The 17,563-nt window shown below is 38.6% G+C and overlaps 1 protein-coding gene across 3 annotated transcripts in view; it reads right to left on the minus strand.

Annotated features, from left to right (window-relative positions):
• The window catches only part of NVL (nuclear VCP-like), a 33,015-nt gene extending 15,506 nt beyond the window's left edge, over positions 1-17,509 (minus strand). For 2 of the 3 annotated variants that reach the window (XM_026048084.1, XM_026048086.1), the window contains exons 1-17: positions 17,453-17,509; positions 16,369-16,442; positions 15,211-15,263; positions 15,012-15,111; positions 14,091-14,145; positions 13,210-13,479; positions 12,320-12,446; positions 11,928-12,007; positions 11,487-11,621; positions 10,256-10,357; positions 9,049-9,166; positions 8,670-8,814; positions 5,805-6,075; positions 3,620-3,838; positions 2,927-3,031; positions 2,044-2,106; positions 626-745 (exon numbers count right to left, since the gene is read on the minus strand). In XM_026048084.1, coding sequence (XP_025903869.1) covers positions 626-745; positions 2,044-2,106; positions 2,927-3,031; positions 3,620-3,838; positions 5,805-6,075; positions 8,670-8,814; positions 9,049-9,166; positions 10,256-10,357; positions 11,487-11,621; positions 11,928-12,007; positions 12,320-12,446; positions 13,210-13,479; positions 14,091-14,145; positions 15,012-15,111; positions 15,211-15,263; positions 16,369-16,442; positions 17,453-17,509 — 2,094 coding nt within the window. The remainder of the gene's footprint in view (positions 1-625; positions 746-2,043; positions 2,107-2,926; positions 3,032-3,619; positions 3,839-5,804; positions 6,076-8,669; positions 8,815-9,048; positions 9,167-10,255; positions 10,358-11,486; positions 11,622-11,927; positions 12,008-12,319; positions 12,447-13,209; positions 13,480-14,090; positions 14,146-15,011; positions 15,112-15,210; positions 15,264-16,368; positions 16,443-17,452) is intronic. The other variant, XM_026048085.1, reaches the window with a different exon arrangement.
• Between the last annotated feature and the right edge of the window lie 54 nt (positions 17,510-17,563).

The raw sequence follows: 17,563 nt of genomic DNA on the forward strand, positions 1-17,563 counted from the left end.
AAAAAAAAAAAAAAAAAAAAAAAAAAAAAAAAAAAAAAAGGAAGAAAGAGCAAATGTTCAAAACAGCAGCATGTCTTTCAATACACTAAGTATATGTGTTGCCAAAACAAACCTCCTCAAAAGCAAAGTTAAATGTACAGACAATATCTGGGCTATCTTTTTCCAAAGCACAATCAACACAGAAAGATCTCTAAGCGGAACATCCCTGAGGGGCAAAACCTCAGGGTTTTACTTCTGTTTACATTTTACCTCCATTTATGTTCCTGCCTCAAATACCTTCATGACTTTGTTCACATTGTCCAGAATGGTAAACACTCAAGTAAGCACTAYTGTGGTTTGCAGGAATCACAATATGGCTGTAAATCAACTGCAATAATAAATGGTACTTCCTCACCTTTTACTACAGCTTTACATAGTCAAAGTCGGCRGACATTTCTGGATATCTACATAGATACTAGCAAAAATATTGAATTTCATAAAATTTTACCAACAYATTTTTGCTCAAATACGAGCTTTCCTTGGAAGCTACTACACAGTACCCCTTCCAGTTACTTCTGTTGCAAGCACATGACCATGAAAAACTACAGTCGAGGCAATTTACTTATGGAGATATTTTCAAACTCACTTCACGGTCAGACCTCCGGGGGCACAGAGCGTCGACTTCATCAAAAAATATGACACAAGGGGCTGAATTCCTGGCACGCTGGAATACCTGGCGTACAGCACGTTCACTTTCACCAACATACTAAAGCAGAAGACAAATCACAATGACACGATGCAAGATATGAAGATTTTGTTTGAAAARAAAATCCACCTTTAAACACAATTGGAGGTGCTTTCCAAGTGAGAAGGCAACACACTAACCAATGTACTTAGGTCTGCTATATCTATTTTTACATCAACCTAGATTTACATGTGAACTAGTTGGCACTAGTTCCCTTTAGATAGTTCCCACTCATGCTCACAGCTTAAAGAGATCTCCTACTGCGTGGGGAATAAGTAACTTGCCATCATTTTGATTAAGGGAGTTAACAAATGCATTGTTCACTAAGGACTCTGTTGAACTCCAACTGTTCATAACAAATGCACTGAACAATTTGAACACAATGGAAATGTGAAGTTCATAGAATAATTGCCTGAATACTTTGGGGAGGTGGAAGAGGTTGCCAAGCTRTGAACAGAAACACTTGATCTTTTGCCAAACAAACATGCAAATATACAATCAAAGCCACATATTTTCTTTGTTCTCYTCAAGGAAGTAGGAGTCCTGATCAACTTAAAGAGTTACAGTTCTCTACCTGATATCAACCCCTGAAGTATACATTTAAAAAAAAAAAAAGCCTGGGAAAAATTAAAAATGCTCAAATCCAGTATTTTGGTATTAGTTTCCATATTACTGTTRAACAGGTAAATGTCAGAATCTTGCAAGTTAAAATGTGGGTCATAGCCACCTTGTTCAGTTCAACACATTCTCTTAATTCTAAAAGAGACTAACACTTTCTCACAACATTTCTAAGTCCAGTGTTTCAAAATCTGAGACTACAGCACTTTTATCAGGTTAACGTTAAAATCCTTAAACAGCAYGTTCATAGACTAAAATGGCCCTGCTTTCCAAGGTTTCAAATCTCTTTCAAAAGTTAAAATGTTTGGAACACACTTCCAAATTGGTTCGTTTAGTGTAAGGTGCTGATTTGCAATTATTGATCACCAACAGCTTTCACTGCTCATTTGAGTTTTTTGTTCTTTTTCCAATTCACACAATGATGCAAGTACCTGGTCATTTAGAAATCTTACTTCAAACAAGCAGGCTCCATCTGTCTAATATTTCACAGAGCACACGATCTAACCAAAATAAAAACAAGCCAACCAGGAAGCTTTTCACGTTATGTATGAACAGCTTCAATAACAGAAATTTTAAGCAGTGGTTAAATRAGGCAACTTCTGCTGTATCGGTATCAGTTGCGTAATTATCGGGAATGTTGCTCGTTTCAGGCTTCAGGCAAAAACTCCATAAATAAGAAAAACACAAAAAACAGTACATACCATATTCAGTAGCTCAGGACCCTTCACAGATATGAAGTTCAGTCCAGACTCATTTGCCACAGCCTATCAGAAACAAAAAGACAGGATATATACAGTGAACACCCATTTCAGCATTAAACCCTCTAGGGTCTCAAAGCAATCTCTTATTCCTGTGTTTTGATGAAATTCCAGAGGCTGATACTATGATGCAGAATGTGTATTTTTTGATTCTGTTCATAGAGGTACAAAAAAACCTTAGAAACAGCTTAGCTGTCAACTGTTTATAAAGCACAGTAAAAGCAGAACTACAGCTAATTAGGGGGAATGGGATGACAGATTTAGCAAGGTATTCTATCAGCTTAACAAAGCTATGGTCCAGAAGTATGAAATTGTTATCAAGTATGATTATGTTTTACGATTGATAGGAGAYAAAGAAAAACTCCACCACATGAACAAAGATGCAAGGCAATCTGTAAACTTCAGTGAGTACACATATTGACAGTGGAAGCCCACGAGAAAGGGGAAAGCAAACCAAATTATTTGCAGTAAATATAATTAATATAAAAAGTGCAGACCACTTTCAGCTACATCCTTTAGTTACACAACAATTGCATAGAAGTGGGTATTTAATAAAGAAGTCAGTAATGCCAGGTTTGCTACTCCTTTTTTATCAAGTTCATTCCTACAAGTTTTGTAATTTTTATTTTCATTCAAACAAAGTGAGAAGTGACTACATGACCAAAATCGAAGAAAAAAAATTTCAACAAAAAAGCTTGATTTTAAATTTCTGATGACAAATCAAAAGGCAAAAGCTCAACTTCTGTCAATATCTAGATCCACTCACTCCTCCAAAAACTCTGTAAGATTCTGCAGTACCTTTGAGTATATTCAGAAGAATTATTACCTTAGCTAAGAGCGTTTTACCGCAGCCAGGAGGCCCTGCAAGGAGAACACCAGCTGGGGTAGTCAGGCCCAGAGCTTTAAACTGCTCCGGGTTCCGCACAGGTGCCTATAAAAGAAAGGGTCACAGTCACTGTGACAGAAAGCCAAGAGGAAACTTTCGGATTCTGCTACAGATCAAAAAAACCTCATTCATAAGCAAGTTCTTTTCCTCTAAATCTCTAAATGCTAGAGGAGTAAACACAATGCATTAACATCACATTATCTTTCAATAATAAATAGTCTGAACTGGGAGAAGCATCATTATTCAACACCGGTATTTATTTGTAGTCTTAGGGTGTCAGTGTTAACTATCAACCTATCTTCCAGCTGAGTAGTCTCCAGTTCTTCACACCACTGCAGCATAACCAATGTTACTGGCACGAAACCTTTAGAACACTTAAAGATTCAGCAATAATGAACATACTGAAAACTGAAGCCAGGGATACAGAAAGTAAAATTTTAAATACGTGCAACAGACTTAAAACAAATGAAGATATCACAAAATTCCTAATTCATAGCATGCTACAACTTATAGGCAGGATATTATAAATAATCAAGAAAATAAATATATTTAAAAACAACAAYAACCACCAAATAGTTTTATTTCCTTGTTAGGGAAGGGTGCAAAAACTTTGAAAGCAACATTAAGACATACCAGTATTGCCATAGTCAGCTCCTCTCGAACATCCTCCAAAGCTCCAATATCTGCCCACGTCACATCAGGAATTGTGACAAAGCCTTCTCTCTTGGCAGAGGGTTGCACTGACGACAGCGCAACAATAAAATCGTTCATCTCAATGTACAGCTTTTGCAGCTGCTCCTCAGGCAAGGGATCTTCCTGCTTCAGCAAATCCAAAAGCCTCTGCAATTCATCCTTAGGGAACAAGGAAGAAGACAGACAGACTGTACAATGGTACTTTTTTCCAARCAATGCTTTCTCCAACTGTAATATTAATTGACATAAAAACAAAGCGTATAACCCACAGTGAAATAGATAATACAACATTTAACACCAGTGAAAGTACYTGATTGACAGACTACAGACTTGATTTTAACACTACACAGAGCTAACGCAAGTATTTTATCTTCAAATTCTTTCTACTACTTCTCCCACAGTGCTTAAGAGAAATCCTTTGCATGTCGAAACTGCTAACACGTCTCTACTAAAACACATATCAACTAGGCTGCTTAAGCACAAGCTCCCCTTGGCAAATCCCCTGACTGCTCTCGATCACCTCCCTGTCTGGCAGGGAGGCCCTTTGCTTTCTTCCAGTCCTCGAGCACTCTCCCCAAGCCCTTGGAGCGACAATCAAGAGTGCTCGTGCAAAGATGGCAGGCAGCTCCCACAGCACTCATGCACATCCCATCAGGTCCTGTGGACTTGGGTATGTTCAACTTAAGGGCTTCCTAATGTGGATTAGGATTCCTGTCTTAGTAGGCATGTGATGGAAGAAAACTCATACTCTCACCACGTAAGCACCCCCCAGGTRTAATACGGAAAGGCAGTGGTAAAGCGAGGTGACACTGAATCACAAGGAAAACTACRCCTGGATTTTTATTAGAAGACGGGGGGGGGGRRAAAAAAAGTCAAAAACATCTTGTTAGTTTCTACATTTTCCCTTCAGCAGTGAATGGGAAAAACATCACTTCATATCTGTTGCAGCTAAGATAGCATTACAGCCAACGGCAAGGGAACAGAAGTGTTTACAGTGTCTGACATTTTCTCTTAATCTCTCCCTCTTCTAAAGAGAACTATTAGAAAAAAAAAAGTGAAATAGCCAAGATTAATGGGTTCGTTTACTTCAACTGTGTGGATTATTTTTAAAGGCTTTGTATGTTTATTTTTCCATGATAAACATAATATTACTGTTTTAATGACAAAACCCTGTGTTAAACTATGTGGACCTCCTGCYAGCTATCAAAATATGGCTCTGTTTTGATTAGACTTCCTCATCCTCAACAACWGCTTTGATCATGCTGCTGTTGATAAAAGGCTGCAACTACCTGCCCCCCACTTCTTGGCTCCCTCAGGCCTCAGGAAGCACTGAGAGGCAGGCAGTATGATTATATTGCCCTAACAAAAATGGGTTATTTTCTGCAGCTTTTTCAATGTTTATGTTAGTTAAATTAACTTCTTTTTGACAGTCCTTTTAAAAATAGAATCTAAGTACACTGGATTTTAAAACAACCTGGAATATCAGCTTTTAAAGTTAGATGTTTTACTTCTCTCCACAAATCCTGAAGAAGCCCATACACAGTGCTGGCACAGAGCAAGTGATATGCACAAACATACCCAAAATTCTGAGGAGCAGGGACAACAGGCTATATAAAGATGTTCTGATCCACTAACCAWAGCAAGGCAGATGGGCCACAGAATAACCCCAGCACGGAAAGCGCTGTTTATTGCAACGAAGTTCCAGGTGCACTGCACATTAACAGATGCTTCCTGCAGCTCAAATGACATTGTTAATCTAACTCTTCTTCTGGATAGTCTTTAAACCGCCTCTTCCTCAAACTTTGTTACAGCTACCAGGCATTGTTTGAGATTTATCCCAAATAACTAACGTATTTTTAGAGTTGTTGCCACTATTTAGCACCTGGTCTGCTCCTCCCTGCGTATACCTCCAGCATGATTTTTAGAAGGCTCAGTCTTGTGCAACCTCCTGTTCAGACTCATCACGTGGGCCAGCAGGAGTGGGCCATTTGGCTTAGAAGCTGTTATTTCTATATCTAAATTCAGCATCAAATGTAGCTGGATTGAGGATTTATAAGACCTTCAGAAGCCTAAACTGGTTCCTTGTTAAGAAATTAAACGACAGACACTTGAAAGCACAAAATACCCTGGAGGGAAGCTCTGGATGTTTGGTATCCTCTTCCACCAGGGCTGCTGTTCCAATTTCCATGCTTTCTTCAGCTGTGTTTCCTCCACCCGGCATGCATTTCCGCTTGTGCTCCTCAGATTTTATCAGGATTCTGTTCACTGTGCACATAGCTGCCTCCCGACACAGTGCCATCAAATCAGCCCCCACGTAACCTGGAGTCATATGGGCTAAATGACGAAATTCAAAGGACTCRGGGAGCTTAAGTTTTCGGCACAGGGTCTTTAGAATTCTGAGAAAGTGAGAGAAAAAGAACAGCAAAAATGCACAAATAAACAAGGGTGAAGCTGTGGTCTTTTTAATTTTCATATGAAACCAAACAGCACTGGTTTAAGATTGAAGGTCTCCCTCAGCCCACATGAAGGGAAGTAGTACGGTGGGAAAAACCTGCACTCAACTCAAATGCGATACCGAAACCCACAAAACTATTTTATGCATTTCCTTTCAGTGCTTAAATGAAAATCAACRGTACCAACAAGCAACCTCATTCAGCAGGTAAAAGATAAAAACAGTTTAGCTGAATCCAAATATTAGAGATTCTTTAAGCCTTAGTYCATGATTCTGAACTGAGAGCTTGTGTCTCAGGGAGTTTGGCACAGAGGCTCAAACAGGCTCTTCAGGTAGATGTTTGCCTGCCCTGGCCTCCCACACAACCCAGCTTTCCATCTTTCACCTCATTTCTATTTATCTATTGAAGAACATCTATAACAACCCGTTGCCTTGAGGAACAAATAAATGAAATCAGACTGACAGGATCTCTGGCTTTTAATCTTCAGTACCCCTCCACCACTAATATAAAACAGCTCTACAAAATTAAAGTCCTCTACTTCCTTACAATCATTTTGATTGGAATCTAGTTTGTTTTTCATTCCATACATCTGCTGAAGCTTTAAAAATCTCCTTCAAGGTCCACTAACATTTCCCAGACAGGGACAACTGAAAATCACATCACTAGTCAGATAAAGACAAAACCCAGTGTCAACAACCCAATACTAGTGCTGAAGAAGTCTAAGCACAGGTTTCAAGTTGTTCCAAATAGCAAAACATCACTTCATTAGGAAAATACGCTAATTAAAAAAAAAAAGCTTCAAAAGCCATATAAAACCACTAGCACATTTTTTGTTTCAAAGAGAACTAGCTTAAGTTATTTTCAGATCAATAATTAACTGCAGAGATGTTTTCAATGATTTATTAAATGATAAAAGCCACTAATATTATAGTGTATTTTGTATGCTTCTCTTCTCTACTAGCGGGATCCATTACCTGCCATTTGAATTTTTATTAAAAGATAGCAGCTTTCTTTCCAAGGATTTTGAAACCTGCCTGACAACAGCTGCAGCTGGTGAGAAGACTCAGACTGTAGAAAAGAATTTTGAGTGGCTAATTCTAAATTTGTGTTCTACCCACATCATTTTCTTAAGCAAGCCAGCTTTGTTCACGCATAAGAAAACCCTCTGAATAAAACAAGATTTCTATAAACACCTTCTCTCCTTTCCCCTCACCAAAAACTCACAGCTTGCAACACCAACGCGTAACTAGTTCAAAATATCCCTTCAACAAGATAGCTTTATTAAATCTGTCTTAAATTTAGTAAATCAATTAAATTAAATCTAGTAAATCAACACAAGAGCCTTTTCCTTAAAAAAAAAAGGAACAAAACAAACAAAAAATGTGCAAAAAAACAGTCAGTAAAATCAAATTTCTGGTAAGCCTACACAGCCAGGAACAATAATATGAAAAATTTGACTATACTTCAACTGAACTATTTACAAACAGTCAGGATTTGTATAAAGTTCCTATACAACCATGGCTTACTCATTCACAACCCCTAGTCTTTGCAACAGCCCTGGGAACAGCGTAATTTTAGCATGAGCCCAATGAGTATCACAGAATCAAAGTTCTCCGGAACAACTCTTCAGCTGCACCTCTCACCATTTAACTGGTTTCCCACAGCCTTGGAAAGGAAAACAATTATCACAAGACTGCAATTTTTTTTTTTAAAGGGGGGCGAAGAGTGGCCAGTAATTATCAGTGCTGACAGCTAACAAGCTGCTGAGGGAAGACAGAGGTAAAGGAGGAAATGCTACCAGCAGAATAGTTTGCTTTTGCAAGCTAGAAATAAGATTAGCTGAGCTAGAGGGAACTTATCCTCTAACCTTTCTTTCCTTCTGCTAACTAGAAGATAAGCCACGGCTGTTTACACTCTTTATAGTGTTTTTTACTGTTGCGGAAATGAGCAGCAGTTCCTTTTTAATCAGAAAAAGGAAAAAAGAAAAAAACTTGTAAATGACTAGTCATGACTAATCACAGATCTTTGGAGAAAAAAAGGGTAGGTTACACTGAACAGGATGACTTCAGCCCAGCTTAATGCCTGGACAGATGYATTTCCTCAGAGTGAAAAAGAAGAATCCAGACATGTTGCTTAAACTATGTGCTCAAAAACACTAACAAAGAGTTTATATCTAACTTGGGTCCATAATGCAAGAGTTACACAGGAAGCACTGAAGACAGAATGCCTAATCCTTGAACTATACAAATAATACACTAAAATCCATTATCTATACTCTTAAGGTACTTTAAAACTCATCAAAAATAATTGCAAGGATAAACTTGCACATAAGAAAGGAAACCACATCAAACGTTAATGCAACTACTAAGATAAGGCAGATTCCACTTAGCTTCTTATGCACTTTTTAGTACATGCTGATATATAGACGTGTACAAGGCACACATAGGGCTAAACACAGTAAAGTACTTTTTCTTAATTTATATGCCAACTTAAAACAATTTTCAGTCAAAAAGAAGCTTAAACTTTGTAACACCTACTTTTCTCTTGCTGCTTCATCTGGAATCCCTAAACAAATTTCTCGATCAAATCTCCCAGCTCGCCTCAGTGCGGGATCCAGCGAGTCAGGTCTGTTGGTTGCTCCAATAACAAGAACCTGGGCAGTGGCAGCCACGTTATTCAAGTCTGAAAGAAGGAAGGAAGGTAGCTGGTATTCGCACTCACCTTCTCAATGTTTTTGTGCTATGTTACCCTCTTTCTGCAGTGCACAATAATAAGAGTATGAATAAGGCAATCAAAACTCAATCCGTTATTTCCACATTTGCCACAAAAGAAAACGTGGGTCAATACTAAAGGGAATAAAAYGGTGAAACTGTTAATTAGAAAGTTTAGCTTAGCCGAGCTGTTCTGGAAACTTACCATCCATGCAAGTCAAAAGCTGGGCAACGATTCTCCGCTCCATGTCCTTCGATGCAACTTCTCTTTTTGGGGTGATTGCATCAATCTCATCTATGAAAAGGACGCACGGGGCATTCGACTAGGAAAAAATATATTAATAAATACAAAATTCCACTGAGCTAGTGTATTAGAAGAGGAAAAGAAAGTGCACATTTTATTTGTTTTAAAACTCTAAGTCTGTTGCATGYACTGAACAATCAAACTGTTCCAATACAATGTTGTTGTTCTCATTCATTGTGTCAGGAGAGCAGCCAAACTATGAAATTGTGCTGAGCTGAGACTGTGAAATAATTAAGGCATGGGATTCAGTATATCTCTCTACTTGGTTAAAATTCTGATGCACTTCCATATTGCTTTATGTCTTTTACAAATACTGTTCCCTCCTAACTGCTTGTTCACTTTAGTCCAAAYGAGAAATCAGAAAAAGGTCTCTCTCTCTTGTTTTTTTTAACATCATTAAGAGTTGTAGAACTTTGAGTTAGTATTACATACACACATACAAAAAAGAAGAAAAAGAAAAAGAAAAGCACGCAATCTGCAGGAAGTGGGCAGTAAGCAACTTCCACAAGGGTTCTAACATTTAATATATTGTATGTTCATAAAAAGCCAATACTAACATAATAATAATCAGTCTATCTAATATAAAAGAATATTTATATGATACAATATTATCAAGAAGTGCAAATAGTGCAAAGGAATATTTGAGGAAAACACTGGAATCCTTTYCAAAAAATGTCTAAATTCTCATTCAAAAAATAGCAGTTTAAACATTACYAGATGCTAACTGCGCCATCTAGTTGTCATTCACTTTTTTCCTCAATCAGATAGAGCACAAATGCAACTAACTTATGAAGATTCTACAAAACTGTAGAATTGTCAGGTAGTAACTTAAAAGCTCTCCTGTGTATTCAATGCCRATATTAAGACAGAGCAAGACTTAACTGTAGCTTTATTCCCACCTTTCAATACTTGTATAAGTTGCTCATTTTGTGTCTAAAAAAATCCCAAAATCTTCACTAAAATTTAATGCCAGGCCAAAAATAAAGCTTGTAACAGAATAAAAGATAGTAAACTGCACTTACTATTCCAACTTTTATAAATCAAGCCATGGGAATGTTTAGAAAGAAAATGGCAAACAATTCAGTGTTATTTCCTACAGGTATCTCACCACAGCTTGTTCAAACAATTCTCTCAGTTTCTGCTCAGATTCCCCCGACACTCCAGACACCATCTCTGTTGCTGCTACTTTCAGCATTGGGAGCTCAAGTTCCTGAAAGAGACAAGGAACATTGCAGGATATAAGTAGAGGACAAATACATAAGCTAATACTAATGGAGAAGTATTTTCCTATATAAAATCTTCTGTACCCRAAGATCATGTAAACAAGAGTAAGCCTTAAAGTGCTTTTAAAAAGATGAGTAGTATYGTCCATTTTTAAATAAATCTGAGTTATTTGACCAAATGAACAGAAATTGACATGGAAACGAGGTTCCTTTAATTCCACTGGATAATGTCCAGTAGATTTACAGGATGGCCCTGGACCAAACCCTTTACAACATACACACTTCAGCTCAAGCCCTGCCTCATTTCTTGAGAAAAATGCCCATTTCCCTCTACAACAAACCGTGACTAGCAAAATGGAGACCATCTCAGCATKCCTGGTTCCCCAGTTTTGCTCCAGAAATATCCTAGCAGTGTTGTACAACCAAATACTTGCAAACCCCACATACAAGGTCTTCTGCTATTAAAGAACTCAGCAACAAAAAGCACTTTGATAGGCTTAGATACACACGCTTTGATATATACATATATTTGGTAACTTCTGAGGAACAGCTGTATTAAAAACAAGGCGGAAATTGTGACTATGAATACTAGCAAACACATCTAAATAGGTCTAAATTTATACCCAAAACAGGCTCAAAACAGCTCTACCACATCCCAAGTTATTTAGACTGATGATATCATGTGTTCTGAAATAGTTAGTTAGACATTGGCAAGGCAATCACGAGTTTCTGAGTTCAGAAATTATTATTTAACAGATGTCACCCCCTATAACCACTGTAATAACCTCATAACAGATGCCCAGTCTTAAAAGACTGTTTTAATCCGAAATATTTGTCATTTATAGCCTTCTCAATACCCCTGCTGATCTTGTTCTTCTGGGAATGCTTCAAAACAATCAACTGAGCCTAAGTGACACAATAAGAGGCTGCAAGATAATAGTACAGATTCAGAGGTAATTTAAAAGACATGGAAATCATCAATTTTCATTAATTATTTCCATTATTTTAAAATAAGATTGAGAGAAGAGACAGAGTAAAAGATCATAAAAGGATATTTATTTTTTCCCTGAATTTAATTTTGAAGAGTAAAAAGGAGGACGTTTAAGGCTATCTCACCCCAGCAATTGCCTGTGCTAGCAGTGTCTTTCCACATCCTGGTGGTCCATGTAAAAGAAAACCGCGAGGAGGGATCACACCCAAGTGGTTATAGACTTCAGGATGACGGACATGAATGAGCATCTTGCAGATTTCCTGTTAAAGACAGGATGGACATACATTTAAACTGCAGAAACTGGGTGTACAGATTACTAATACTACAGAAAGACCAAAATAAAAGTTCTGTTTCTTCATAAAATTTCAGTGATTATCTCTGGAGAGGTTAATCATAGTGAAAAAAAAMCATAAAAAACCAAAACATAATCTGTTTCTGTGTAGGTACCTGCAACCACTTTCAGTTCCATGCAGATGAGTTCTAGACTTCTTTTTTTTTTTTTTTTTAATTCATTTTCCATGCATTATTTTATTCAATACCTTCTCTATTCCACAATTAAAACTCACCTTAAGAGTTTCATCATTGCCTCCAACATCTTCAAACCTCACTGAAGGGTGGTAAAGTTCTGGTCCCTTGCTTTTAACTGCTAAAGGAGAAAAATAAATCATATGAATTTAGGCATTGCCTAAATTGTCTGTCAAGACAAAACAGGACAGAAATCAGCCTAAAAAATCAAATACATAGAACAAAATTACTTTCTGATGGCAGATATGGGATTGGGATATATGCTTATACATTCCAACAGAATATATACAACAGAACACTCAAAATTTCTTAAAACATTCAAAGTCACTCAATGGTACCTTGGAAAAAGTRACACTCCTCTGCTCATGGATTCCAGAGTCACCTACCACCCCATCCCTTGGTTGGGAACAGCATGCCAAAAATAACGTCTCACCCTTCTGTTTAAGCAAGATAGACTCAATTTGTTCATCTACATCTGGAAATTCTTCTTTTTTTCTTTTTGTTCTCTTCCCTTTTGTCTTCTTTTGTTCACTCTCCAAGACAGAAAAATCTGTTGATTTCTAGAGCATTAAAAACAAAATTACATATTCAAAACCTTCACAGTTATTAGTAAATCATGAGAGCTGTAAATCTGTGTTATGCGGTGGTGACATAATTAAGTGAACGGGAGAAAAGGACCAATATTTGAGGGTGGGGGAGCAGTGGGGATGGAGGGAAGGAGAAAGGGAGGATTGTCAGTAACTTTTAAGTTTTAAAATACAATACTGCAGGCAATTTACAATGTGGCATCTCCATTCTACTCACCTCCCTGTGTAAGAGGCTGCAGTACTACTAGGACAGAGTGACTATTTGTGAAACCTGCCTATTTAGGAAGCATTTTCTGTAACAGGAAGGTAGCACTAAGTACCTTCCTTCATATAAAAAGGAAATYCTTCCTTCATATAAAAAATAGAGCACAAAAATGACAAAAAGTCAACACTACTACATAAAGGTCATCTCCCAAATATGAATGGAAAGTTTTCAACAGCTAAATAAAGCTTTTTTTAAAAAATAAAACGGAAAAAAAAATCAAAGCAAGCAGTATGTTTTGGGTGAGAGGTACCATCTACTTCAATTGCTCTACAACTAATGCTATTTCCAAGCCTTCCATCACTTCCATAATCCTCGCCAGACTAAAGAACTTCAGCTTTCCCCATGCTTGCTAAGACATAACTGTAAAATTCTCCTGTCAAGACATAACTGTAAAATTCGCCTGTCAATTTATATAAGAAATTACATACATACTTGCCACCTAAATTGTATTTGGCTTGTGAAGCACATTACCTTAGAAATCAGTTTCTTCTCATCTCCCTCTCCATTCTCAGAAAGGTCAGTGAAGAACTCCTTTCTAGAGGGAGTTYTGTCAATGAACCAACCACCTTCAGAGATCCTTGTTTCAACTCGAGTCTCTGGTGCCAGACTGCTTGTACGAGGGGCTGTTGCTTGTGCAGAAGCAGGGGTTTCCAATGATTCACTTTTTGGAGYGGTCAGAACAGAATCAGGATTTCCCTTCTTGTATAAGGTCAGCAGGGAGCTGTTCATGTGATTTGTAGACTGCAAATTCATTATTAAATATATATATATAAATAAATATTTGTAAGTGACATACACGAGTTATAATTTGAATGATTTGTATCAACAGAACAACACAGAGCAAAAAGTACAAATGAAAATGATTTCATAAACATCAATTAGCATTATCCTCACTGGAAAAAGTAATGCTGCWTCCTCCAAGCCTCAGCACATATCCTCTGCAGATCAAATAACTGTATGCAAAAGTGGATCTGAAAGTTAAAGAGGCAACAGCCTCTGCCATTTACCCTTAAATGACCCCTGCCACTGTCAGTTCCTTCAGTCATTTCATTTGATAGCCAAGTCTTCGGAGCCCCTAGAGCACTGTCTCAAAAGTGATTACCACCACAGGTTTTTTTCTTTTTTTTTAAGTTTGTTTGTCTTTCCCCTTCAGAAAATAATGTCTAAAGCTTTAGCTCTAAAGATTTTCAGTTTTAACTGCAGCTTCATCCTATTTCTCATCTCCACTTTTAAAAACTCCAAGGGCACTGGGATTTCACAACATACTATGATATGTTATGTGTCTATATATATACATACATACACGTGCGCGCRCGCRCACGCACACACAAACACAATAAAAACCAACTTACTAGATCTTCTGGATAATCATCATCATCAGAGTCATCTGTGCTACTTCCTGCAGTCCTTTACAAGAAAGAAAGATAAACTACTCTTTTAACACATCACAACAGCACACAAGGGCAATACCCAGAAACAGAACAATTTCCCAGAATAAGAGCCACAATACATAGTTTAAGACTGAAAAACATCACCTGACTGCTATGCTCTAAACTTGCCACCTTGCAGAGTTAAAGAAAAATGCATTATTTCCCAAGGCTGTGAGAAGCTGGATCAGTTTAGCAACCTCGCTGGCCCACAGAAAAAGTGATGCGAGACTCGCAGTCTGAATCTGCTCAYGAAGAGGCCACACAGCCACCAGTGCTGGCACCAGGGGAGTTGTAACAAATCAYTGCTGGCCTGGCCAAGCCCTTCTGATCATAACATTGTCTTAAATTCTCCACAGGACCCTCATCTCTATCACAGATCAGAAAGCAGAATAGTTCAGGAAACTACACACAAGATTGTGAGTTAGGAAATCTTAACTCCAGTCTCACAGCCAGTGGTGATTTACTCTAAATGCCCCACTGTTGTAGTCATATCTCTTAGACTTGGATAACACATATCAGAAGGATCAAGAACAAAAACCAACAAAGGAAACAAATCATGTGCCTATGTAGAAAACTACAGGAAGCTCCATCAGGATACCCACTAATTCACAGGCATGTCTTTACCATCAGAGAGAAATTATGATCAATTGTCTTGCATGTGCCTGTCTTTAGAAAGAAAACGTGCTTTATTAACTATAGGTAAGTCCTGATGAAGACGGGTCAATGGGAAATCAAGGATCTATCATGAAACTACCAAAACGTAAATAAAGAAAGCTTTAAATAAATTTTGAATGTTAACCAAGTTACTAAAGCCATCTTCCAGTAAAAAGTCCTCTTTCTTACTYGTTTTTGTCCTGTCCTTGCCTTGCTCTTTTTGCCACATGTTCAGCTTCTAAAACTGCTAGATCTTCACGTTCTTTTTCGTTACTGATTATTCCAAACACTGAAGAAAAATTTCAAACATATGATTAGAAAATAGCAAAGGTATAATCAAAGCAATTGCTAGTGCTTAGTATCTTAGACATAACACTAACAAAGCTACCTTTTTCAACTTGTATTCTGAAAGCATTTCTTTTTCTTCGTCCGTAATCTGCACTGAAAAACAAAGTAACAGATTACCTCAATAGCTTTCCTCCCAATACCTGGTCRTTCTCACTGAAGAAATACATTCTAAATTGATACGTAAGCTTTTATACACGTTATTATCAAGAGCCAAGTATGTGAATATGTGACTATTCTTTTCTTAAGCCTGKAAAAGCTCMAATGGCAATGCATAACTCTACATTTCTGGGATGAAACAAAAACGGCAAACTACAGTGATCCCTAAACAGGTATTTGGTACAAAATATCAAGGCTCTCTTTAACTGTATGTATAACCCACTGGATTTTATTTCACAACAACACTATCGTTTTTCATATTTTCATTCACACAAGAACATACAGACACAGGACTAGAAAGATCAGCCGAACCAGGCCTAACTGTGACAAATAACAATACCTTAATGTGAAAAAATCTTATCAAAAGAATCCTTAACTGCCAACAGCAATCATCAATCTTTTACTTTCACTCACTGAGGGAATATTTAATTATTTACAGTAATAGAGAGAAAAAAAAAAGACACCATCGTCACCAGTAATACCTCAAAAATCCTGATAAGGATTTTCTTTAAAGTGCCTTTTCTTTAATAAAACTCCAGACAACAGACCATGAATCCTTCACTTTCTCCAACTATTCACTGATACACAACTTTTCTCCCTATCCAAAGAAGCCTAAAAACACAGTAATTAGCAGGACTAACTATCCTGCTGAGCACCAGTGTCTTACTAAATCCTGTGTCTCCACCATTTATCTGCATCGAACTTTTACATCGAACTGTTGTTTTCTGTCATATTTTAAGCTTTCAGGGATAAGGATCAGCATGCTATAATGCATCTGTAGCTGTTTATTTAAAAATATGTAGTCAGCAAGTAAACCTTGCAATGGCAAGACAATAATAAATGTTACTGGATAGGTCAGCAAACAAAAGCATTAAGGTGGAAAAGACCTTCATGTCTTAATGGCAGCAATTGGCTATGAATATAAAGAAAAAAAAAAAACCGTCATAATACTCCCCTGTAAAATAAAAATATATATATACACACATATATACATAACTTCTTTATTTTAATGTAGCATATAAGGATACAAGCATTTGCTCACCTGTAGATTTTCTGTAAATCTGATGCTAAAATCCCAATGTCTACGTATTGGCCGCATTTACCACTTGTTAGGTACTGAAACAAAGAAATTTGAGACACAAATAAGATCTCTGTCAGTCGCTTCACCAAGGCCCTAGATGACATAWGCCTGCTCCAAAATCTAATTATCAAAAAATAAAATGAAAAAGAGATGGAAAACCTTAAAAGTCAGACACAGCTTCAACCTGCCAGGGCGCACGGTAGCCAGTGGCAGCCACTGGCCCACTGACAAAGTGATGATGCCACACAGTCCAGCAGACTCTCTTTTAATCACAGTGGTTACCACATGGCTGCAGTGATGCTCTAAGTGAGCACATTCTTTCAGTCGACTCAAAGTTCACTACTTCACTACTCTTCCATGAAGAAATTCTTCTTAACATGTAAACTGAACCTCCTCCTGCACAATTTGAGGGCACTTCCTCTTGTGCTACTGTTACTTAGTTGTCTTATAGTTTGTTATTCTGGAAATCGACCCCCACCTCACTAGGCCCTCCTCTCAGGTAGCTGCAGAGAGCGATTAGGTCTCCCCTGAGCCTCCACTTTTCCAGACTAAATAATCCCGGCTCCCTCGGCSACTCGTAATGGSGTCTGTGCTCCAGCCCCTGCACCAGCTTCACTGCCCTTCTCCGGACACMCTCCAGCTCCTCAGTGTCTTTCTTGCAGTGAGGGGCCCAACACTGMACACAGCATTCGAGCTGCGGCCTCTCCAGCGCGGGGTACAGAGGGACCAGCCCTTCCCTGGGCCTGYCGGCTACGCTGCTCCTGACACCAGCCAGGAGGCCGCGGGCCTYCCTGCCCACCYGGGCAGGACTCCAAAGGTGAGATTCCTGCTCGCTTCCAAAGSTAAATACTTTACGCACTGTAAGCCTGCCTACATACGCGCAGAGAGTAGCGCTCTGGGAGAGCTCTGAACAAGGCCGGGAGCTTTGAACCGAGGGGTGCGGGGGAGGCTAGTTTTAAACCGGGCAAGGGAGCTTAGGGAGGGTCCGGCGGCCGTTGGAGCCGTTGGGGCGGGGGGCGGCGCGGCCCAACGGTCGCCGCGGTACCTGCTTCACGCGCTGCTTCAGCCGCACGTCCACGAAGGGCCCCGCGCGGCTCCGCATCCCCGCGCTGCTCCGCACGCCCGCCGCGCCGCGGGCCCCGCGCGGCTGCCCTCG

Source organism: Nothoprocta perdicaria, unplaced genomic scaffold (genome assembly GCF_003342845.1).
Source record: "Nothoprocta perdicaria isolate Ctin4 unplaced genomic scaffold, notPer1 scaffold_51, whole genome shotgun sequence".
NCBI classification, from domain to species: Eukaryota; Metazoa; Chordata; class Aves; order Tinamiformes; family Tinamidae; genus Nothoprocta; species Nothoprocta perdicaria.